Source organism: Portunus trituberculatus, chromosome 9 (genome assembly GCF_017591435.1).
Source record: "Portunus trituberculatus isolate SZX2019 chromosome 9, ASM1759143v1, whole genome shotgun sequence".
NCBI classification, from domain to species: domain Eukaryota; kingdom Metazoa; phylum Arthropoda; class Malacostraca; order Decapoda; family Portunidae; genus Portunus; species Portunus trituberculatus.
In genome coordinates, this window is record NC_059263.1 from 7,585,701 (window position 1) to 7,611,356 (window position 25,656).

Here is a 25,656-nt window from a genome sequence, read left to right on the forward strand (position 1 = left end):
GTCCATCTTTCTATAATTCAATCTACCACTCCTGTATGTCTCGTCTTTCCTTCGCTGTGTTGTTGCTATCTGCAGATCACTTAGAGTCAGGATATCCTCCTCTCAGATCTGGTCAAGCTAAAGTATCAGCATAGGTTTTCATAGTAAGTGGCAGGAGAGATCAGCTTACGCGGATGATCCATTATATTTTGTAATGAACCTTGTCAAGGCTGGAGCAGGATGAAGATGAACAAATACCACATCGGCAGAGCGGTGAGTAGAGGAGAGAGAGAGAGTCACGATTGAACAAAAATTTAAGCTAACTATATAACTTACTGAAAAAATTTATTTATTCATAGATATATAGTTAAGTTACTGTCATCTGAGGACTACTACTATCACCACCACCACCACTACCACCACTACCACTACTACTAGCACCACTACCACCAACTAAGCACCATCACCATCACCACCACATCCTACTCTTCCCACAGATCATGACAAAGAGCAGTGGCAAGGATGATGACTTTGGTGATGATGATGGTGAGGACGTGGTGAATGACTACAAGAACACTGAGGGGTCCGTGGCAGAGCGTATGGCGATCCAGAACGCCATCCGTGGGTCGAGGCGTGCCATGCAGTACTACAACATTAAGAGTGATGGCAAGGAGGACGTGGCGTTTGACCTCATCGACATTGACAAGATCACTATGGGCCATCCGTTCCAGGTCAATGTGAGGATGTTGGCTCGTCTTTATTTTGTTGGTGTGTTTTTGCTGATTTAAAAAAAATTTTTATTATTATTATTATTATTATTTATTTATTTATTTATTTATTTATTTATTTATTTATTTATTTATTTATTTTCTTATTTATTTCACACACCACCACACTACCACAATGAACAAATTGATATTGGGCAAAAGATTCACTCATACTGTCTGTCACCATACCACACCACACCACATGTCACTACACCTCACCACACCACACCACACCTCACCTCACCTCACCTCACCTCACCTCACCTCACCTCACCTCACCTCACCTCACCACACCACACTTTACCTCAATACACCAGACCAAACCACACCACACCATGCCAGACCACACCACACCATACCACACCACATCCCACCACACCACACCACACTCCACCTCACTACACCAGACCACACCACACCACACCATGCCACACCACACCACACCACACCATACCACATCCCACCACACCACACCACTCTATACCACTTTTTTACTTGTTTATTCTTTTTATATTTTTGTTTTTTATATTTTTATTTTTTTTATTTTTTTATTTTTTTTATTTTATTTTTTTCTATCTAGTGTCCTTCTCTGTGTTAGGTTAATGACATGCTGGCCCACCTCATTATTCCTGCAGGTGTTCTCCATTGTGATTTTTTTTATTTACCTGTTTAACTTACTTTTCTTAATTGTTCTGGTGACTTAGCAAGATGTTTACCTGTCTAACTGAACTGATTAGCTCTATACCTGTCTACTTTACCTTCTATGTATTTGTTCATTACTTTATAGCAAGATATCTACCTGCATGACATGACTGATTACCAAAATACCTCTCTACTTCATTTTGTATTTTATTTATTGTTTATAGCAAGATATCTACAAACTAATTACATATACCAGTCTATTTTACCTTCTATATGTTTTTTATTACTTTTACCTGCATAAGAACTAATTGCTTATATACCTTCCTAATTTACCTTTTATTTATCTACATGTTACTTTAACCCCTTCAATATTGAGACACATTTTCACCATCGCTTTTGGGTGTGATTAAACAATTTTATTTGCATTAGGAAGGGTCTATGGAGGTCAAAAGATTAATAGCCAGAGTCCTCACTATTCTGATCACCACATAAGTTTCTGAAGCTTCATAAAATTGCCAAATATTAACAGGAATGAATATGAAAATGCAGCATGGTACTGAAGGGGTTAATTACCTGTCTCACCTAATGATTCCTGCAGGTTGTTGTCCGTAACGAGTCCAACGAGAAGAGGAAGGTATATGCCGTGCTCAACTCTCGCTCTCTCTACTACACTGGTGTCAATGTTGCTCACATCAAGAAGGCTGAGGGCACTTTTGTCCTGGAGCCCAATGGAACCCAGGTGTGTGTGTGTCTGTGTGTTACTGTTTGTGTTTATCATCTTTCATTTTTTGTTTGTGATTTTGTTTGTCTTTTCTGTGTTTTTGTTGTGTTTCATGTTTTCATTTCCTTCTCTACAATTTTGAGGGGTTTTGTCTCTGTTTATCTGTTTTTTCACTTTCTTTTTCTCTTTCTCCTTCTCTCTCTCTCTCTCTCTCTCTCTCTCTCTCTCTCTCTCTCTCTCTCTCTCTCTCTCTCTCTCTCTCTCTCTCTCTCTCTCTCTCTCTCTCTCTCTCTCTCAATCAATCAATCAATCAATCAATCAATCACTTTAACACATATGGATCACCAGGAGACTCACACACATAACCATCTTCCACAAACACCTGAACCAGCAAACAGACACACAGCCCTTTACTGCATCACTACATTACACCTCACCACTAAACCACCCAACAAACATCAGTTGGAGGACCCACTCAGACCAGTATTAACAACAGGACTCACCCCCCTTCACCACACCACCACACCACCACACTGAACATACCAATAACAAGCCAATATTAACTAAAGGATTCACACATACTATACCACACTGCACTACACCACAACACAACACAAAACATTTTTTTTGACTTGTTTGCTCTTTTTATGTTTGTGGTTTTTTTATCCTTTTCATTTTTTTTTTTTTTTTTTTCTATTTATCTTTCTTTGGTTATGGGGCCATATGAAACTGACTTGTGGTGCCTAACCTTACTCTTTCACTCACTCACTCACTCAGTCACTCATTCATCTACCCACTCATTCATTCACCCCTTTCACTCATTCATTCATTAATTCTTCCATCCCACTCACTCACTCACTCATTCATTCATCTACCCACTCACTCACTCACTCACTCACTCCTTTAATACACAGGAGGTTGCCATGACAGTGCAGTTCACTCACTCACTCACTCACTCACTCATTCATCTACCCACTCATTCATTCACCCCTTTCACTCATTCATTCATCAATTCATCCATCCCACTCACTCATTCACCTACCCACTCACTCACTCACTCACTCACTCCTTTAATACACAGGAGGTTGCCATGACATTGTAGTTCAGCGAGTACTGGCCGAAGTTGGTGGAGCAGTGCCTGATAAAGATCTATGCCATCTGTCGGGTGGAGGAGACACAGCAGACATGGACAGATGAGGACGACTTCACTGTGGATAAGCCACGACTTGATATTCAGGTGAGCAGAAGGGAGGGTAGCAGGAGGAGGAGAAGGTAGTGGTGGTGGTGGTGGTTGAAAGTGTTTTAGAGTAGAATGAGTTATGAAGAGGAAAGAAGAAGAGGAGGAAGAGGTGGTGGCGGTTGAAATTGTTGGAGGAGAATGAGTTATGAAGAGTAAAGGATAAGAGGAAGAGGAGGAGGTGGTGGTGGTGGTTGAAAGTTTAGGGGAAGTATGAGTTAAGAAGGAGAAAAAAAATGAAGTAATGGAGGAGGAGAAAGAGGTGGTGGGGGTTAATAGTGAGTTATGAAGGAAGAAAGAAGAGGAAGAGGAGGTGGTAGTGGTGGTGATTGGAAGTGGGAAGTATGAGTTATGAAGGAGGAAAGGAGTAGAGGAGGAGGATGAATAGATGGTGTTTGCTAGTGTAGGGTGAGGAGGAGGAGGAGGATGTTTAATAGTTTGTAGTTGTAATAGTAGTAGTAGTAGTAGTAGTAATGGTTATTGTTGTTGTAGGAAGAGGAGGGGGAGTTGCTTTAGTAATATGGAATAATTTTGGGTACAATCATACTATAAAGAAAAAATATACCTTTGATTACCTTTTTAATTTATGTATTGACAACTTTTTTATCTTTTTCTCCCTTTCTTTTGTACTATCTCATTATTTCAACCTTTCATTTCCCTTTTCACTTTATTTTTCTTCTTCCTTTCCTTACCTTTGACTTCACCTGCCCATCCGTTTCACCCTTCACCCTTCACCATACCTCAGGTCACAGGTGAGCCACGTGTCCGCAATATGTGTGAGGTGACCATTTCCTTCACCAACCCCCTGGATGTGCCCCTCACCAACTGCCACATCAGCATGGATGGTCCTGGACTCATTAGGTCTCGCTCCATTAACATCAACGAGTAAGTGTGCATTGGTGGTGGTGGTGGTAGTGGTGGTGCTAGTAGGAAACTCACTGGAACAGATTAGAATTGAAGGATTTAGTTAAAGAAAATAGGAAAAACATGAATGACAATAAAGGAAATAGAAATATGGTGGAATCTCGCTGCAGAGTAGACATGAAACAGAGACACAATTTAGAAAGGCTTTTGGCAGAATACACACACATACATAAGTCCTCTATAGACATTTATCTGCCAATTTAATGTGAATACCAGTACTTTTATGGCTCAATAGATGCCTTAGTGACCATTTCTCCTCTTCTCTTTACTTCCAGGGATGTTGCTCCAAAGGAGAAGTTAACTGTTTACTCCACAAGGTTCATGCCACGTATTCACGGCGATCGCAAGCTTATCATCGCCTTCAACTCCAAGGAACTCTTTGACATCACAGGAACCAAGGCTCTCACTGTGCTCAAGAGGGAGTAGAGAGAGAGACAGGTGCTGCCGGGGACTGTAGGTTTTAGGAGCAAGGATCGTTAGACTAGAAGTAAAGATTATAGGGTAGTGTATATGATCCCTGGGTAAAGATTCTCTGCCACACTGCTTGCTGACTTACTGACGAGGGATGAGACACAACATTTGAATATAAGCCTCAACTTTCAGACAAAGGGGCAACCTGGCTTTGATAATGCTGTTTTCTTTCTTTCTTTTTTTTTTTGTCCTTTTTGTGTCCATCCTAACTGACTTTGCTGAAAAGGTTATATTTCAGTTTTTTTTAATCTTTTTAATGATGTGCTGTTTGGAGTGAGAGAAAGGAAGGAGATGTTTAGAAATGTGTAGGTAGCTAAAAAGCTTTAAAATAATGTATTGTCTTATACGTATTGGTGAGAGAAGAAGTCACGAGATGCGTTCCCAAAAAAGGTAGACCACATTTTGTACCGTTACTATTCTTAAGACACTTGGCACAGAGAAATGACGCATGACAAAGACAGAGCAGGAAACAGATTCATTACTCTCATTAAAACAATTTCTTTTCTTGCCTTTTGGGATTTTCTTCAGAGAGATCCATGTTGTTCACCCACTTGAGTCAAACATTCCTTCATTAACATAACATGAAAATTTTACCCTTCCCATCCAAAGCCCAAATTTGAAAACACTTCTGCTTTGCACCACCAGTTATTGAAAAGGCTCTGGTTGAAGTCACACAGGTTTTTAAGGGTGTTGTTATGGTTCCAGTGGCAGATTAACAATTATCTTTACATTATGAGCCACAAAAACATCCTTGAGAACTTGGACACTCATCTTAGTGACTTGAGAATAGCTGTGGTGAGAGAGCAAAGTGTTTCAGAGTACTGTATGAGACTTGAGATTATGAATGAAGACCAGACTTAGAATGCAATGCTGATGGTGAAGAGTATGTGCAATGTTTATGGGAATGTTTAGAAGGTAGCTACCAATAATAAGTCTTCCATTTTAGTCATAAGGGAGGAGGAAGAGGTGAATCAAAGTGCATTGCTTCCATTTTGAAAGGTTCCATTAGTATTGTTAAAGGATCCAATTCTATATTTTTATGGTGAATCAAAATAAGGAATAAGTGCTTTCAGTGACACTATGATGTACTGCCTGTTGTGCCTTTTATCCACGACTCCACTTTTCTATCGTGTTCTTCCGACATTTTCTACCGTTCTAGCGTTAGTTGTGTTTGTGGCTGTCAATGTATGGTTAAGATTTGATTGTCTAAAGAGCATTCAAAACTGTTTCAAGAGTGTGATGAATACTTTTATACATGTTTCTTTTATTTATTTATTTTTTTTATTATTTTATTTCCTGAATTTTTTTCACCTCAGATTTGTTAAAATTGTTGCTGTTGCTGTTGTTCATTGTATTATCATTATTTCTATTATTAGTAAGCATGTATCTATCACTCTCTTTTTTATTTTTTTATTTCAAGTATATATGTTAATTGTTGCTGTTGTTATTCATATTATATCATTACTATTTTCTTTATTATTATTAAGCTTGTGATTGATTTATTATACATTTGAGTGCATTGTTATTCTCTGGTTATATAGTTTACAGTGAGTTACTTTATGATAGATTAAAGCTTAGTGTTAACAGTCACACCTGAAATATTGTCCAGGTACTGCAAAGGTGCCATCAGTACACCTGCCTTACTTTATACAGGTGTGGAGTAATTAAACCTACATGTATACCTGTATTAATGATGCTTCCAGGTATACTCTTACACCTTTACACCTGTTAATCATTAAAGATATTTCTATGTATGAAGTAACTAAATGTGCCTAAATCTTGCTATTAATAATCTTACCTGTTAGTGATCATTTTAATCACAAAAAAGGTATACACAAATTTTTTTTAAAAGGTGATGATTTGTATAAGTTTTCAAGGTTGCCAATACCCAGACCCTGTTTATTAGTTGGTTAGTCTCCCATCTCCATTTTGTCCATTAGTATTTCTCTATTGTAAATGTCCACCCCAATTGTATCTATTTCTCTGCAGTGTTCCCTCCTCATAAGAAGCTCCTTTTTATACTTAAGACCAAAAAGATCGCATAAGCTTCAATAAACTTTTTCCACTCTTCTGAACGTGTGTTTGAGTGTATGTATGATTTCCTCAAAGTCTGTGTGTGTGTGTGTGTGTGTGTGTGTGTGTGTGTGTAGCAAATGGTTTATCCCTCCTGATGTGTCGCTTTCAGTCAGTCACTCACTTGATCAGTCAGTCAGTCAGTCAATCAGCTCACCTAGCCATTAATTTATTCATCTAGTAGTAGTAATAGTAGTACATAGTAAAATGCATTAATAGAATTGGTATATGTAATTGTAGCGGTGAACTTAATTATTGATTAGTGATTACAACTGTCATCCCTTCCCTGCCTGTGTCACTAATTATGCGTCACTTAAAATGTAAATGATTCTCAGTGTACATCATTGATACATTTTCGTGTCAAACATAAGTCATGGACAATATTGAGTAGGCTATAGGTTTATGGACGCATAGTATAGGTCATATTCTTCTAGGGAGAGGAATTAGATGCTGCCACAGATGCTCTTTGGGTACTTAGTATCTCACCAACATAACTATCATCCATTTCTTGAGCGATGAAGTTAGAAATAAATTTGTTTGATCCACCTTCCCTCTCCCCCTCTCCCCCCGACTCTCTCTCTCTCTCTCTCTCTCTGTTCAGTGTTGCCTAGAGAGCATAGAGGAGGGTGATGACTGATGAGGTAGTGCGGGGCGGGTGATGGCCATGAGTCAGCGGGCAGAGGAAGCTGGCACTGCAGCGGACTGATGTGAATGACTGAATGTGATGGATGGCTGGGGCATAAGAACTTTTATGCATATGTAGTACGAATACGATGCCTCCGAGGTGGATGGCCACGTGTAAGACTGTTGGAGTTGATTAATCAAACTTTAAAAAAGTTTTGAAAACGCAATAAATTACAAGAGGTCCTCAGAAATATCATATTTGGGAGAACAGACAACCAGTCTCAAGTTGAAAGAGGCGCCACTGTATGGGTGGCTCCGCCAGCTAGCTATAACCAACCAGTCAGAAGTTTCCAAATCTAGCATATTTTTATGTTTTTAGCATTATTTTGACTGCGATTCTGCGTTTATCATAATTTCTAGCACAAATTAATGGCCAGTGACTTATTTGTCATGAGGTGGTGGTGACTTGTGTGAGGTCGGTGCATGAACGCTATCCATATCAATTATCAACCCCCTATCCCCACAAAGAATTTCTACGCTATCTAGCACCGTCACGTACCTATCCATTAAGTAATGATCACCCCCTTCCACATGTTTTTTTCACACCATACAAGTGAGTTTGTTTATTTTTAGTTAGGTTATTTATTTATTTATTTACTTATCTATTTATATCATTTCGTTTAGTTATGCCTAGAAAACTTCATATGTAGCAATTTACAAGTAAATTTAATTTTAATACCCTCGTTGAGTCAGGAGGAAACGAGAGAGAGAGAGAGAGAGGACAAGATGGCGAGGAGTCACATAGAACGAGGTAAGAATTCCCATATTTCTACTACTTTCTCAGTTCTAGAACTAGTTAGGGATATTTTAAGGCACTACAATTACTCTCAGATCATTGAAGTATACGTGAGTGGTGTGTGAGTATAGTTATATAGCGGGGATGTGTTAATATAAGCGAGTTAGTTGAGTGTTGTCTGGTAAGGGAGTGTGTTGATTGTGTAGTCTGGCGTTTATCGAAGCTTCAGTGAGATTTTTTTCTTTGTCTTTTATGTGTATTTTCTACATTTTCTTTGTTCTTCTTTACAGTTTCTATGTTTTGTTTCTTATAGTTTGTTTTTATATTTATCGTAACCTATAATAACTCTCTTGTTTTTATATTTATCGTAACCTATAATAACTCTCTCTCTCTCTCTCTCTCTCTCTCTCTCTCTCTCTCTCTCTCTCTCTCTCTCTCTCTCGTGTCAGTGGTTGAGAGTCAGGATTGAGAGAGAGAATTGTTTTTATTGGAAGAAGCAAGATTTCTCGTGTTTTTTTTTTTTTTTTTTTATTCCATTTGGTTGTGTTTTGAGTGTTTTATCAGTATGGTGGCAGTGAGTCAGAAGTGAGTCTGGGAGAGAGGAGAGGGTGCTGGGAGGGTGAGCTGGCTTTTGCGTGTGCGTGAGTGCGGCTTTCACTAGTGGCTGTCAAGGCAAGGAGAGTCGTGAGTGGCAATAGTGCTGGCGATAACGGGAGACAAGCCGAAGATATAATTAAACCATCCTGTATTCAAGGTGCTATGTGCAACGATAAAAATATATTGGTTTTTGATAACTTTTAATGGATAGCAAGATTAAGAAGTGACAATACAAGGAAACTCGCAAATGTAATGATGGAAGTTGTTCTTAGGCTAGTCTACGTGTTGGCCTTTCTTCTCTGATTTCTTACAATTGTATCTTTTTTTTCTTTTCTTCATCCATTATTCCTGTCTCCTCCTCCTCGTCGACTGTTTAACGAGTATTATTTTCTCGTATAAGGTACTTTCCTCCTCTGCACCGCTACTCTGTCTTCCTTCTGCTAAGACATTTTGATATACAATTTGTGGATATACAACAGGTGGATACATTGACAATTACAACAGTTACAATGATAATGACTAGTGTTTACGTCGTGTTATGTTTAGTGTATAGCGAACGAGTGCATTTTGGCTGTAGCCTCTGCCAACGGCCCAGCACGCGCAGTCGCCAGTCAGTAGACATGTGCGGCATCTACAAAAAAGTCGTTATCTATATTACCGGCATTCTGAAACGTACCGATACATTCTGGAGTGTTAACCATTTTGTAGTATGAAAAAGAATGTGTGTGTGTGTGTGTGTGTATATATATATATATATATATATATATATATATATATATATATATATATATATATATATATATATATATATATATATATACACATATCTATATATTATTATCGGGGTATAGGATCGGGGTATAGGAGCGAGTGAGAAGGATTAACTGGTGGTGTTTGCAATATTGGTTTGGTGGTGTTGAGTGATCGTGTCTTGAAATGTGAAGTGGTTATTGTATCCTTCTCATTTACTTCCTTATTTATTTGTTTGTTAATTCACAAGCACATGTGTTCGACCACTCATTCAATTATTTATACAATTTTCAATCAATCAAATATTTGATTGATGTGTTTGCTTGTTCATGTCTCTCTAGTCATTCATTTTCTCTTGTTTTTTGCACTAAATCATTCTTGTTCTGTTTACATCGTTATTTATTTATTTTATCTATTTACTTATTTTTCATCTTAATTTTTCTATCTTGGGAATCCGGCTAGTCATCTCCGTGGCCTTAGAAAACAGTGTTGGTGAGAGAGCAAATGGTATGTAAGGGTGTTTTTAGGGTTCTAGTGACAGATTAACAACATTTCTGCATTATAAACAGGAGAAACACTCTTGGGCACCCGGTTAGTCATCTGTGTGGCCTTGGAAAACAGGCGTGGTGAGAGAGCATGCCTTTCAGAGAGAATACTGTATGTTACTTTCAGCAGCCCGGTCCCACACACACACACACACACAACACACACACACACACACACACACACACACACACACACACACTAATGATAAGAATTAACGCTGCTGTTACTACTACTACTACTACTACTACTACTACTACTACTACTACTACTACTACTACTACAACAATCCCTCACACACTTCTATTCCTCATTTGTTTCTCTTATCACAACACTTTATGCATTTCGGGCGGGCAGCATCTGGAAACACTGAGAATTGAAGGAAATGTTGTGGAATTGACGCGGGGCGGGACGGGGGTAGGTGGGGCGAGGTTTGGGTCCGGGTTATGGTGGGCGCCTGGCGGTCTGAATGGGGGTATGTATAACCATCGCCTTATTTAACACAGTAATGGCTATTTGTGTACTGTGGTGGTTGATTCTGGCTTTGCTTCGCTCTCTGGGTCTAGAAACACAGGGGGAGTGCAGGTAAACATTAGTGGACTAACCTCGGGGGAAGGCAGGGCGGAGGTATCTCTGTGGCCCAATATTTACGTACGTAATTCATTTTAAAAATCGCCACAAGAAAAAAGCCTTCCAGACTGGTATGCACTACACTTTTAAAAGTGACAAATAATTTAACTATTAGCCAAAATATAATATCTTTACCGGGTGGTTTGTTTACGTTGTGCGGTCCAACGAACGGTGTATCATTAATAACAACGGTGCCAAAACACATCAAAATGTCGAGATGGAAAGCTCAGCCAAACTACATTATATTACATTTTCTGAATACGAAAAATTTTCGCTTTCCAGCCAAATAAAGAAAACACAGATTGCTTGTCGTATAAAGATTTTTGGTTTCTATTTTGGAACCGTTAAAGATTTTGAGTTTGAAAATACGAATAGTTAGACTAAATTTTATGGAATATTGTTACTTGCGTCATGTTTTTCATATCATTTAAGTGTTATATCAAGCACCAAAACAATCCTATGCGTGGTAATTAAAAAAAAAGTTATGTATTACGCAGTGACTTTAATGTTATTTTTTCGATAAACCAAAACACAGCTGGAGTCAATTCGGTTGTGGCTTGAAACTTCCTTTACTTTGTTAATAAAAAATCAGATCTCAGAACAACGCCAACTCCATTTATAAAGGAGAAATATTTGAACTTATACGCCGAGATGGTTTTTATGGCACGTTTGGGGAGTGACTTCACTCCTTCGCCCTCTTTCCCACACTCCACCTCTCCCTTCCATATCCACCTCCTGCACCTCCTCCTACTCCCAGAGTCCAGAAAACACCTAAAAACACATGCAAAACCCGAGAAAATCACAAAATACGTTTATAGAATAGTTTCCGCTGTAGCGGGTGGCAGGGTGGCTGGAGCGGAGCGGGGCGGGGCGGGGCTGGGCTGGGTGGGAGCGGGGTTGGTGTTTGGTGGAGACTGGAGAGGGTGCAAGTGCGGGTGGTGGTGGTGGTGTGGTTTGTGTGTTGTGACGGTGGTGTGGTGCTGATGGTATGGTGTGTGATAGTAATGGTGGTAGTAGTAGTGGTGGTGTGGTGTGGTGTATGGTGGTGATGGTAATGATGGTAGTGGTAGTGGTGGTGGTGGTGGTGTATGGTGGTGATGGTAATGATGGTAGTGGTAGTGGTGGTGGTGGTGGTGGTGGTGGTGGTGATGGTGGTGGTGGTGGTAGTGGTGGTGGTGTGGTGGTGATGGTAATGGTGGGTGGTGGTGGTGTGGTGTGGTGTGAATGTGATGGTAATAGTGGTAGTGGTGTGGTATGGTGGTGTGAATGTAGCGGTGATGGTGGTGGTGGTGTGATGTGGTATGTTTTGGTGTGTGGTGGTCGTGATGGTGTGGTGTGGTGTGTTGTGGTGGTGGTGGCGTGGTGACTACTACCAGCTGAACTGAAGTGTGTGTGTGTGTGTGTGTGTGTGTGTGTGTGAGAGAGAGAGATGGGTGACCTAGTTTTTAATGACATCTATTTGTATTTCAAAATAACATGAGTATGTTTCCTTTACTTACGCTTACGGGCTCATATGAAAAGGGCAAGCTTAGTTTTGTAAGCAATAACTCTAGAAACGTAAATTTAAGGATCAATTATTTGTGTTTATATCATTTGTGGCTAATAAACTACCTATCTGTGTGTGTGTGTGTGTGTGTGTGTGTGTGTGTGTGTGTGTGTGTGTTTCACTGTTTGATCTGCTGCAGTCTCAGACGAGACAGCCAGACGTTATCCTACGGAACGAGCTCAGAGCTCATTATTTCCGATCTTCGGATAGGCCTGAGACCAGGCACACACCACACACCGGGACAACAAGGTCACAACTCCTCGATTTATATCCCGTACCTACTCACTGCTAGGTGAACAGCACCTACACGTGAAAGGAGACACACCCAAATATCTCCACCCGGCCGGGGAATCGAACCCCGGTCCTCTGGCTTGTGAAGCCAGCGCTCTAACCACTGAGCTACCGGGCGTGTGTGTGTGTGTGTGTGTGTGTGTGTGTGTGTGTGTGTGTGTGTGTGTGTGCGCGCGCACAGTTAAAGTTTGTGAAATTTTGTAATGAAGATTATGCTTTAAATTCACTTCATAATTCAATTGTCATTTTTTCGGACTCTATGTCAGCCCTTCAGGCAATAGAGTCCGGCCGCACGGATACAAATGAAATCCAGGGCAACATCATTAATAAGCTGAATTCATGTCATAAATCCTTCTCACTGGTTTGGGTGCCTGGATATTCCAATATACGCGGGAATGAACAGGCTGACATGCTAGCTCGGTCTGCTGCTGAGCTCGAGGGAGCGTGGAACCTCCGTCGGGATCTACAGTCATGTCTCTCAGTTGTTAAATCATCAGGAAAACTCCTGTGGCAGAGTCACTGGGACAACCTCCACCTCCACACCACCAAACCCATCCTGGGCGAGTGGGCCTCCTCCAATCGCCCCACAAGGCGGGAGGAGGTGGTCCTCGCACGCCTCAGGATGGGCTGCACCCTCCCCACCCACATGCTCCCCTACATAGCCAACGCCTTCCCACCACAGTGTTCCAGCTGTAATGTCACTCTCTCTGTCGAGCACATCCTGCTTCACTGTGCGTTATCGTGAGGAGAGGCGGCCCTTGGCGGCGTATTGCCGGGGTCGCGGCCTACCGCTAACGCAAACCACCCTCCTGGGTGATGAACACCCGGATGTGGTCGATAGACTGATGATTTACCTGACTGAGGCCAATTTAATCAGAGAGTTGTGATTTATGTGTATATATTATGTTATTTATTCTATGTATTTATTCTATATATTTATGTAAATAAAAGTATGAAAGTGTGTGTTTCCAATTTTGCGTGATCTAATGTGAATGTTTTCCCTTCATGTATATATGCAATACGTAGTGATACTACGTAGCCACCCTGTGTGATTGTGATTTATCCCTCCCTCCCCCATGCCCTGACAAAGGACAATAGTTTTGAGATAGGTATAGGATCCCTGTGTGAATGAAGCGTGCATGAGAATATGTGAAGTCACTTAATGTTAAGATATTAAAAAAAAAAAAAAAAAATATATATATATATATATATATATATATATATATATATATATATATATATATATATATATATATATATATATATATATATATATATATATATATATATATATATATATATATATATATATATATATATATATAAATAAAGCCATTAAAAAAAACTGTATATATGTTAAAACAAAAAAAAAAACTTCTTTATTTTAAAAGAAATATTAAAAAAAAAGTTAAAAAATAAATAAATGGCCTAATACCCAAGACAGGGTGATGGCCAAAAAAAAAAAAAAAGTAATGAAGACAAGATGAAATGATTGAATTGTGAGATGTACAGATTCTCAATTTTTCTGTGAGCTTTGTGTCTGTCAAAGATGAATATGATGGATTTGTGTGGTATTGATTTCTCTGTGGAGGCATCTCTGTCTGAGGAGGAAGGAGAGATGAGTGACTGACTTGTATTTATTTGTTAAGCATTGGTGAGTGCAGTTTGTGTGTTTGTAAGTGGTGGTGTTTGTATCTGTAAGGAGGGATGAGTGGCTGAATTGCACATGTTCCCTGGGTGTTGGTGAGTGCAATGATGGTTTGCGTTTCCCCCACAGGACGTGCTGCACTGGCGTGGCGTGGCGTTGAGGGAAGCGCCTCTTTGTAATCCTGCCCAGCACTTTACTGAACACATGAAGGTGCTCCAGAGTTTCAAGAAGGGAGTGGCACACACACACTTTGCTGCACTCCAAGTAAGGCAAACAAGTTGTCAAGTAGTTATTTTGACATTGTCGCCAGTTTTTCTCGCCCCTCCAACAGCTAACTCTGTACAAGGGCCTTATCTGTCTTTGTATGAAGTACTCTTTGCTTGTTTGGGGGCTCCACTCACACAGCATTGTTAGATAGGGTGGAATCAAAAGCTTTTCATCTAACCAACTCCCCTCCTCTGAGTGACTGTCTTCAGCCTCTTTCTCACTGCTGAAATGTGGCATCTCTTTTTTATCTTATCGTTATTTTCATGGTAACTGCTCTACTGATCTTGCTAACAGCATGCCTTCCTTACTCCTGCGGCCTCGTTGCACAAGGCTTTCTTCTTCCTCTTATTCTTATTCCGTCCAACTCTCTAATACAAGAGTTAACCAGTATTCTCAATCATTCAGACCTTTCTCTGGTAAACTCTGGAACTTCTTGCATGCTTTTGTATTTCCATCCTCCTTCGACTTGACGTCTTTGGCTAATTCTGTACCAATCTTTTAGTGAACTTGCAATTCAAGTGGGCCTTTTTTCCTTTAACTTTTGTTACCCTTGGTTACCCTGTACTACAAATGTGATTACAAGTGAGTAGTTTTCACAATTTAAGATTGACAAGATGACATGAAGGTAAATGATTGCAAAACATGAACTTTTGTTGACTCCTTTCTTTTGTTGCAGGCTTGTGGAGGTCCAGCAGCACACCGCACACTGCTTTCATAAACGTGTGTGCCGAGTGCAAGACAGGGAGTGGCAAGGATGGAGGATGCTTCAACATTCACAGCATCATTAGTTCATGCTTACTTTTTGTGGAAAGTAGTGCACACAGTTTTAACTGAAGGATTATGTGTCATCATTCATATTTATAGATTTCATGACCTAACATTGTGCACCAAATCACTTCATTACATGTAAGCGTATATTTAGCTATAAGGAGTAATGGTTAGTGAGATTTGTATTGTATAAAAAGTTATTTATGAGAGATCTTACATTATGAAGATTTGTTTGAAGGTCTTTGTTTATTAACATGATCTAGTTGTGTCAGTCTTAATAGTCCAGATTGTACAGACATGAAACATTGTCCATTGCACTTCCTGCAGATGGAATATTAGTCAACACTGCAAGGTGCGTGTGAGTGTGTGTAGCTTTGTGAGCAAGTGTGCCAGTCATTCCTTGATGTCAATGTCTTTCATTCAGGGAAAAAAATGTTGTGTGTAATAAGGTTTATATACATTTTTGAGTGAGAATGTTTAGCCAGATTAAATAGTAAGTTTCTTAACTTTTTAGAGCTTTGCTGTTACTGTTCTGTGTAAGATTTCAGGGGCCGTGTTCTACAAACTGTCATAGCTAGTGACGTGATCGTAGCGAGACAAAATGGTGTATTTTAGACACAAGTCCCTGTATGAGAGGCCCTAACCGTGTGACTCCTTATAGGTGCCAAGACAGGGTTCAATCTGTTGTAGTGCTGCCAACCACCGTCTTAAAGCTCTTGTCAACATGGTGGGAGCTTGACTGTATGTACCATAGCATGATCCCCGACAGTTTTTAATATTAATTAATGATAAATATCTGTAAAGTTGACTAAATAATGTCCTTCTTTTATGCAGTAGTTTACCATTACAGATGACTGCCGAGAGGGGTATGATCAGTTTTTCCAAAACTCAAACAAACCTTGCCCTGCGTGGCCTGCATGTGTCTTGTGTAATTCTGTTTGTCATGTTTATTTTGTTGGGATACACAGTCTAACTATTCCTAAAGTAGTGTTATGATGTCAAAACAATTGAAATTGTAGAAAATTATGTCAAGGGCTTTTTTCTTTCTATACATATATCAAGTTGACAAGTAATGAGCCTGAAGACCAGCAGTGGAGTGATGGTCAGGCATTCAGTGAGACTTGAGGGTGACTGTGTAGAATGCGGCCCCAGAAGGATGGTCTGTGTTTTGTATATTTATGGTGACTATAGTGTTGCAAGGAACAACATGCTGTTTGAGAGCAGTGCCATTGTGAAATGCTTAAATTTTACAGAGTTGATTGCTCCTCCTAGACTTTTGCAATGAAAATGGTCTCAGAATATATTTAGAAATTATAGCAACAAGACTTGTGCAATGAAAATGCTCTCAAAACACTACCCATGTTCTTATATAATTTTTTTTGTTATATTAGGCAAATGTATGGATGGTAATGATAGGTGGGATGAAGTTGAAAATTTTGGTAGAGTTTTCAGAAATTTGTAAAGAAATTCTGCTCTGTGAATTCTGCTATTCTGTGAAATCTGCTATTGTGTGAATTCTGCTATTGTGTGAAATCTGCTATTGTGTGAATTCTGCTATTGTGTGAAAATTTTCTAAGTTGAAAATTTTGGTAGAGTTTTCTGAAATTTGTAAGGAAATTCTTCTATTGTGTGAAAATTTTCGACAGATTCTGCTATTGTGAAAATTTTCTGTGAATTCTGTGCTATTGTGAAAGTTTTCTAAGTTGAAAATTTTGGTAGAGTTTTCAGAGACTTGTCTTGTGTGTTGATTGAATAAAAGGAAAGGAAGGGAGACTCTTCATTGTATCTTTAACCCAAATATACATCTGCTCTATCTCCGGAGACTCTTCGGAGTATTTATGACTTAACACACTTTTGGGGCCGTTTTGCAGGGATTTTACAGCATTTTTTTGGCGTTTTTGCTCATTTTTGCAGCTTTTCTGCAGTTTTGTACCCATTTTCCACTAATTTTAGCTATTTTAGGCAGCATTTTTTACTATTTCTGCCGAATTTGGGCCAATTGAGTATATATATATATAATATATATATCCATCCTCAGGCTTTATTGAATATTTAATTTATAGATTTTACAGCTTAAATAAAGGAAAGGATTGATTGATTGTTCAGTTTTGATTTGTAAAGCTGGATTTTGTGATGCTCACGAGGGTTATTAGGTTGGGTTTGGTTTAGACTACTTGTATGAGGTGAGGTTAGTTAGGGTCCTGAGTAGATTTGGATAATACTTTTGAGGTGACGTTACGTTATTCTCAGAGTAGATTTGCGAAGACATTTCATTGGTATTCCTTAAAAAAAAGGATTGAAAAGAATTCATAAAAGCATCAACATCAATTTCCTTAATCTTTATTTATTATTAAAGTATAACACCAGTTATGTGGGCACATCAGAACATGGAAGGAATAACATTACAAGAGTGATTCGCAACATGTATTTGTTAGGTTAGGTTAGATGAAGCAAGGCAATATAATATGTCCTCTCTTCCTGGATGGCACCACTTGTCAGGGCAGCGCTGATGCGAGGCAGGGTCCAATTCCTCCATGGAAGGTGCAGCGAGGCAGTGTCCTCCCTTGATGGCAGCACGTTATCAGGGCAGAGTTGGTGCGAGACAGGGTCCAATTCCTCCATGGAAGGTGCAGCGAGGCAGTGTCCTCCCTTGATGGCAGCACGTTATGGCAGAGCTGGTGCGAGGCAGGGTCCAATTCCTCCATGGAAGGTGCAGCGAGGCAGTGTCCTCCCTTGATGGCAGCACGTTATCATGGCAGAGCTGGTGCGAGGCAGGGTCCAATTCCTCCATGGAAGGTGCAGCGAGGCAGTGTCCTCCCTTGATGGCAGCACGTTATCATGGCAGAGCTGGTGCGAGGCAGGGTCCAATTCCTCCATGGAAGATGCAGCGAGACCGTTGGCTTCTTCCAGTGCAACGAGAGAAAATTTCTTGCCGCAAGTTGGGTGTGATTAAGACGCTGGTTTGGTTCTCTCTTCAGTAGTGGCAGGACCTGTAACAAATACAAGTTTACCTTTACACTTTAATCATGAACAACCTTACACTCAAATGTAAGACAGACAAGATGTGGTGTGGTGTGTGGGTGCGCGTTGTTAAATATTTGTTTAGTGCATTCTATTTTAACCAACACTGCATAATTTGTAGTCTTTGTCCAAACTTAAAAGAAAAAAAAAAAAAAAAAAAAAAATCACCGGTATTCCTCATTCTATTATGATTACGAACCTTACTTGTTTTGCTTCTATCACCCTCGTTAAATTACCTTCAACACCAAGACCGAACAACTACTGATACCCTACGCTCATCGCCTCTTGTGAAGTAGTTAAAACGGCCCAGCTCTTACCTATGCTGGACCGCCAGGACCGCACGTCTCCACTGTCAACGCCCTCTTTTGAAGAGGGCGACCTGGAGATGGACTGCTATCACATGGACACAGACAGAAGAGGATGCCTGGGCTTATCAGACGCTTGGGCGGGTGCAGGTCTGACTCGAGCGTTGCTGTAGCTGACGCGTTAGCTCGAGTGAAACAGAGGCTCTACCAAGTTGGTAGTGAGCAGATGTAGGGACGCCGGTGCCAGATTCGTGGCGGGACGTGCTCCATCTGACTGACGCCTGAGACTTGTTCGCCCAGGTTTAGAGGATGGCCGGCAAGACCCGACTTCTCCCTTGTTGTATACACTTCTGGAACAAAGTTACCAATCATCAATCAATAAACATCCTTTACCTGCTGTGTCAAGTCATTCTTTTTTGCCAAATCCAAGACCATTTCTCTGATATAGTGACAAATTGCACAGAGCAACTGCGTATATTACTTAAGGACTTAACTATGGCCAACGCCCTATGGGTAGGTACGGATGAGTTTTAGTATAGTGTGGTGCTGTACTCAGCATGCGCATCACAGCACGCCGAAACTTGTTACTGGATTGTTCCTACTTAGTGCACCAAGTGACAATCCTGGATGATTGTCCTCAAAATAATAACTATACACAGCCATCTTTAAGCTTTTACACAAAAAAACTCAAAATCAGAAACGTTATTTATTAAACAAAATGTGGGGTACCATGACGTTAAAGCGGTAACACTCGGCCCGATGCTTTACGTTTAATGGTACACTAGTTCACAGCACATCCGAAACTCGGGATGAAACGTCACGGCGCCCAACAACTCCCTCACGCAACCCAAATTCCCACTAACCTAACAACCCTACACGTAGCAAACTGATGTTCATACATTTAATGGTACACTGGTTCACAGCACAATCGAAACGGGCTGAAACGTCACGGCGCCCAACAACTCCCTCACGCAACGCAATATCCCACTAACCTAACAGCAAAACACGTAGCTATCAAGGTTTGTGACAGCTTGATCTACATCTGCGCCACCGCTCAAAGAGAAAGAGGTGGAGATGCACTAAGAGCCACTAAAAGCACCTTAGAACCTTGCTATCAATGCACACCGAGGCCCTGTCGTGAACACGTCCACACTGCAGTGTTCGCAATCAATGCACACCCAAGCCACGGAGTGCTGCCCTCAATAAACATGTTACGAGGCGACTTCCATTAATAGAACACTAAAGCGTTTTGTCACTACGGATGCGGATTAACGGTTATCAGGCAACACCTATCCACTAACATATGGAAATTTCAAATACTCCTGTTGATGAGAAATGGGTAAAAGTCCTCCACTACACGCACACGCCCTTAGTGCCAAACAGACCTTCCCGACGTCCAACAATAACACCACCACGCGAGGAATGCCACCAAACCAACACGCAAAACATTACCACGTTAATCGGACTGGTGACAAAGCAGCGAGCAGACACACTTCTTGGTGCACACACGTCTTACCCGCACAACGCCTACTGAACAAATCGTTCTCTTGTGCCTCACTGCTTTCCACTTCACCTCCTCATACTCGCCCCCCCTCCTCCTGCTCCTCCCCGTCCTCCTCCTTCCCTTGTTTGCAGTAAAGACACTATCCTAACTAACCACTCTCGGTGAGCATAGTTCTATACAAGCATTGTTACCTTAATTGTAAGCTGGTGGTAGCCCACGTAGGTCTCAAACCTCCTCACTCACGTGACACATATATATATATATATATATATATATATATATATATATATATATATATATATATATATATATATATATATATATATATATATATATATATATATATATATATATATATATATATATATATATATATATATATATATATATATATATATATATATATATATATATATATATATATATATATATATATATATATATATATATTTTTTTTTTTTTTTTTTTTTTTTTTTTTGGGGGCATCACCCTGGAATGGGTATAAGGCCATATTTAATTATTTGTTTATTCTTTTAAAATTTAAATTTCCTTTAGATTTTTATGAACATTTATTTTTTTTATTAATTTATTAATTTTATCTATTTATCTATTATTATTTTTTTTACAAAGCTTATGTCTATCCATTAATATGTCTTTCTAACTATCTATCCATCTACCTTCACACACACACACACACACACACACACACACATATATATATATATATATATATATATATATATATATATATATATATATATATATATATATATATATATATATATATTAGAATTGCAGAATGTTTCGCATTATTTTCTGGCTCCCTGGATCCAATTACTTTTTCTTCCCATAAATTCGTGAGTCGCCATGACACGCACTGCCATGACCCGCTTTGGAATGATCTGTGATTGTTGTTGCGTACCTTACTGTACTTTTATTATTAACGTCGAAATTAGGTACCGAAAGAAAATGCAGGAAATTAAGTAGTGTAAAGGCCGTTTCACACCGGAGACGACACACACGACGCACGAATCGCGAAGCTTCGTGGCTTAAAATCGCCTCAGTGTCGACACCGGGTGCGAAACTCTGAGACACCTGCCAACCACACCGCGCGCACCGATTATTGCAAGATCGCCGGGCAGGCAGGGCTGCCAGGTTGATTTTGCTGATCATACCAGATCAGATGGAAACGTACCAACATCTAAAATACACGTCATTTTCAGGAACAATAATTTTCTTACATTTGATTAAAGCTGTAAATCCTCTTTCCCCCGCGTCTTCCCAACACACACATACACACATCCATCCCAATCCACCTACACACACACGCATGCATGCATCCCAAGAAATCCACACATCCATCCCAACACACACACAATATGCACACTTATAACCTATAGCTACATTAGGTAAGACACATTTTCACCACACTGTCCCTCTTAAACTGAAGTAAACTGTCAACATAATGTGGTTCTTCATCAGTTTAACCTCTACAGTACAATGACACGTTCACATATTCATTCTGATAACTATTTGGTAATTTTATACAGCTTCAGAAACTTGTGTGGATTGAAATATCATATCATTGAAATATCCTTCATATTATTTGTTGGATTTTCTTACGAAGTTTAAGGAAAATAATGTTTTTGTGGAACAAAGTCGCCATTGGAGGTAGTCCATGCTGCCAAACCCTTGATATGCGTTTTTTTTTTTTTCTTTATAGTAGTTCTTTAGAAAACCCCACTTTGACTTCAATTCACACAGTTTTGAGGTTAAAGTAGCATAGCAGTACGAGTCTCTTCTCTGTGGCTCAGTGTTCCACTTTGTAAGTTATAACTGGCCAGGCTCACTATTGCATGCTTAGCAGTTAGTGGGGCTTGTCTGCATCTTATAAGAATGGTGATGGAGGTTACATAATAGATAATAGTTATGTATTATAGTTATACCTACCACTTAATTCCCATTATTGTTCGATTACACGTCAGTCTCTGCCTCGTACCTCTTCACACACTAACGGGCAAAAAAGTTTACTAAATCATGAAAAGAACCGCTCACTTCACGCACTTCACATACAATCTATATAATTGACGCACTTAACACGTATTCTGAATGGCTTCGCTCACCATCGCTACTTTCAGAGGCACGAATGATAAGCCGGTTACCTTAAAAATGCGTCCCCTATTAATAACGCAGATAAAAAAGATTAAATCTCCCACTAGAATACCCAAAACACCCTTAGAACCCCGCGTCACTTACTCTAGAGCCTATTGAATGTAGGGAAGTTGTGGCGCTTAAGTGTTGCTGAATTAACACCGTCAGTCGGCCCATCGATGGAGAAGGACAATGACGTGACCCGTCCTAATGTACCCCAGAAATAAGACCGCACGTAATGGTATGAATTGAGTGGTATGCAGCAGCAGCAGCAGCAGCAGTAGTAGAAGTAGAAATGCAATGGTAAAATGCCGGCCAACTGCAGTGTTACTGCACCGCCAGACGCCAGTCCGCCAGACCGCCACCCGTCCCGGCCACCGATCAGCCGAGTGGTGCCGACACATTATTCATTCTTAGCGGTACGGAGCAGCAGAGTCCCGGCACAGAGGCTAGACGGTACAAGCGTCAAGCGGTACCGGAAATGATGCCGGCACATTCAGTCGTACCAGTACAGAAGCGTCTCGCCGAGCTACCGCGACTCGGCCGGCGGAATGAGGCAGCGTGCCAGTGGCACGCGCTGCTTACAATAAGAAGGGTCTACGGTGTCAGAGATTAATGGCCAGTTTTTACTATTCTAATCCCCACATAAGTTTGTGAAGCTGTATAAAATCATTGAGTAATAGCCAGAATAAATATGAAAACACGTCATGTTACTGCAGGGGTTAACACGGCGGGGCGAGGCGAGGCGATAGAGGCACCTTGCTTTGCTCCGGGCTATGTGTTTCCTACATATAATAGCTTCCCCTTGCTCAATAAACTCTAAGAATAGGACACATTTCGCTATACGCTATTACTTGCAGTTTGTGTTGAGACTAGGATAATAAAGAGGGACGCCAGAGATGAAACGTATACAGAACGGTGAAATACGACACACACACACACACACACACACACACACACACACACACACACACACACACACACACAGTCTGAGTCCTATCCGAAGATCTGTCTATGTGCTCTGAGGTTGTTCCGAAATGGGGAAGGCTGGCTGGGTGACTACCGGGCGACCATAGTGAATCACACACACATACACACACACACACACACACACACACACAGCCACCTCCCCCTCCAACACCCTCCAGCTGGGAGCTGGGTGTCAGTGGTTCCAGCTGGTGGGCTCCCTCATAACGAAAGATAAAGGCAACACACACACACACAGTCTCAATCCTATCCGAAGATTGCTCTATGAGCTCTGAGCTTGTTCCTTAATGGGGAAGGCTGGCTGGGTGACTACCGCGCGCCCATAGTGAATTACACACACACACACACACACACACACACACACACACACACACTAAGTACCATGAAAGAAAATGACACACACACACACACACACACACACACACACACACACACACACACACCTTTCCCTCCAACACCTTCCAGCTGGGAGCTGGGTGTCAGTGGTTCCAGCTGGTGGGCTCCTCATAACGAAAGATAAAGGCAACACACACACACAGTCTCAATCCTATCCGAAGATTGCTCTATGAGCTCTGAGCTTGTTCCTTAATGGGAAGGCTGGCTGGGTGACTACCGCGCGCCCATAGTGAATTACATTACACACACACACACACACACACACACACACACACACACACAAGTACCATGAAAGAAAATGACACACACACACACACACACACACACACACACACACACACACAGCCACCTTTCCCTCCAACACCCTCCAGCTGGGAGCTGGGTGTCAGTGGTTCCAGCTAGTGGGCTCCCTCATAACGAAACACCCTCCAGCTGGGAGCTGGGTGTCAGTGGTTCCAGCTAGTGGGCTCCCTCATAACGAAAGACAACACACACACACACACACACACACACACACACACACACACACACACACACACACACACACACAGTCACCCACCCACCCACCCACACACACACACACACACACACACAACCCACCCCACACCCTCGGGCCTGGAGCCAGGTATCGGCCTGGGTCAAGCGGGGTGGGGTCGGCCCTCCCTTGATGACGTCACATATATTCGTTACGCAAATCATTTTGAAAATTAGGATTCCCAAAAAGGCAGCTGGACACGAATGTTATAAAAATTCTGACTCGTTATCAATCGAAACTAACTTCTAAAATACAAAAACATTGCCGAGAAAAGGAATAATAAAAATAGCTCAAAAATATACTAAATAAAGTATTAGAACTTCGACTTGCCTAAATACAATTTCAAAGCCCACCAATTTCATTCAACTGAATCGATAACGTTTTTCAAAAATTATGACTATCATTTCGATATATCAAAACCTGGCAACTCGCCCTATTAGAAATAATAATATTTAAAAAATGACGTTGTTTACAATATTAACAGGACTACATATCATTCTTAAAGTCCACATCTTTAACTTCTCAGGAGCCTTGCACACTTTTATCATGATAAACCATCTTTTGAAAACACAAACACTTCGCTACAACCTCAAATAAAAAATCACAGATAGCGGAGGTAAAAATTTTAGCGTATTTTGGCCCTCCCATTCAAGTCATAAACACCCTCTACATCACCGTACTTCACTCAACTCAAGCATGGAAGACACGTAAAACACTGCGAACTATCATTAGAAACCCTTAAAAGGCACTTGTGACTCGAAATAAATGAACTGAGACAAATATAAATAATAGTGGAAGTCGAGCATCTAGGACCGGCATTTTGGGCGGGAGCTGGTGATGACGTCACAGCCTGGGACTCGTGACGTCATGGATAGGCCCGCTTCTTCTCGCTGAGCCTCCATAGCACACAAATCAGGTAATTGCGGATATATCTCAACAACTGACATAAAATATTAGGCCTATGGGTCCACTTTGTGACCTGTCTGGCCTGTAATGAGTGAGAGATGAGGCAGATGATGGCTGAGAGAGAGGCGGCGGGTCAGGGGATCGGTTTGTTTACGTTTTCAAGATTTGAATTATTTGGTTTTTATAAGTATGTGCAGGTGTTAGTTCACTGATATGTTGTCCTGGAGGTTTCCAACGTTAGGTTATGACATGGCACCACCGTGAAATGATGAGTTACACCAATATATTACTTACGTTAGCCAAAGACTGCTCGGCGGCGGCTGTCCGTGTCACTAGCAGGCACCCACACTCCACTTTAAATCCTCAACCATGTTTAAATAGTTAAACTCTGATTACTGAGAGGCTACACACACAATATTGTCTTCGCTACTATAGATATCACTATTATCGGTATCTTCATCTCCACCACTCACTGTCCCTCACGGCCAGCGCCTTGTCCTGCCAAGTGCAGAGCGGCTCACGGACTGGTGGGCAAGTTCCGGCACCTTCCTCACACAACTGAGAGGCCCCGCGTAAT

At 40.8% G+C, this 25,656-nt stretch overlaps 1 protein-coding gene and 2 long non-coding RNA genes across 3 annotated transcripts; 2 read left to right on the forward strand and 1 right to left on the reverse strand.

The window, feature by feature from the left end:
* Window positions 1–206: 206 nt before the first annotated feature.
* LOC123501629 (hemocyte protein-glutamine gamma-glutamyltransferase-like) lies at window positions 207–6,816 on the forward strand. Its single transcript, XM_045250582.1, has 6 exons — window positions 207–252; window positions 477–716; window positions 1,987–2,127; window positions 3,191–3,346; window positions 4,092–4,231; window positions 4,546–6,816. The coding sequence occupies exons 1-4, from the start codon at window positions 220–222 to the stop codon at window positions 3,209–3,211; spliced, it is 435 nt and encodes a 144-aa protein (XP_045106517.1). The 5' UTR covers window positions 207–219; the 3' UTR covers window positions 3,212–3,346; window positions 4,092–4,231; window positions 4,546–6,816.
* Window positions 6,817–8,198: 1,382 nt separating this feature from the next.
* Window positions 8,199–15,219, forward strand: LOC123501614. Its single transcript, XR_006673681.1, has 3 exons — window positions 8,199–8,249; window positions 14,369–14,503; window positions 15,183–15,219. It is a non-coding gene; the product is annotated as an uncharacterized LOC123501614 (long non-coding RNA).
* A 2,379-nt stretch (window positions 15,220–17,598) lies between these two features.
* On the reverse strand, window positions 17,599–20,162 carry LOC123501611. Its single transcript, XR_006673680.1, has 3 exons — window positions 20,053–20,162; window positions 18,613–18,950; window positions 17,599–18,264 (listed from the first exon to the last, which is right to left on the reverse strand). It is a non-coding gene; the product is annotated as an uncharacterized LOC123501611 (long non-coding RNA).
* Between the last annotated feature and the right edge of the window lie 5,494 nt (window positions 20,163–25,656).

Bases quoted from the DNA above. Each gene is read 5' to 3' on its own strand.
- LOC123501629 (XM_045250582.1), top strand. From the start codon at position 220: ATGAAGATGAACAAATACCACATCGGCAGAGCG. The intron at 253-476 runs GTGAGTAGAGGA...CTCTTCCCACAG, and splicing joins AATACCACATCGGCAGAGCG to ATCATGACAAAGAGCAGTGG. The intron at 2,128-3,190 runs GTGTGTGTGTGT...TTTAATACACAG, and splicing joins TGGAGCCCAATGGAACCCAG to GAGGTTGCCATGACATTGTA.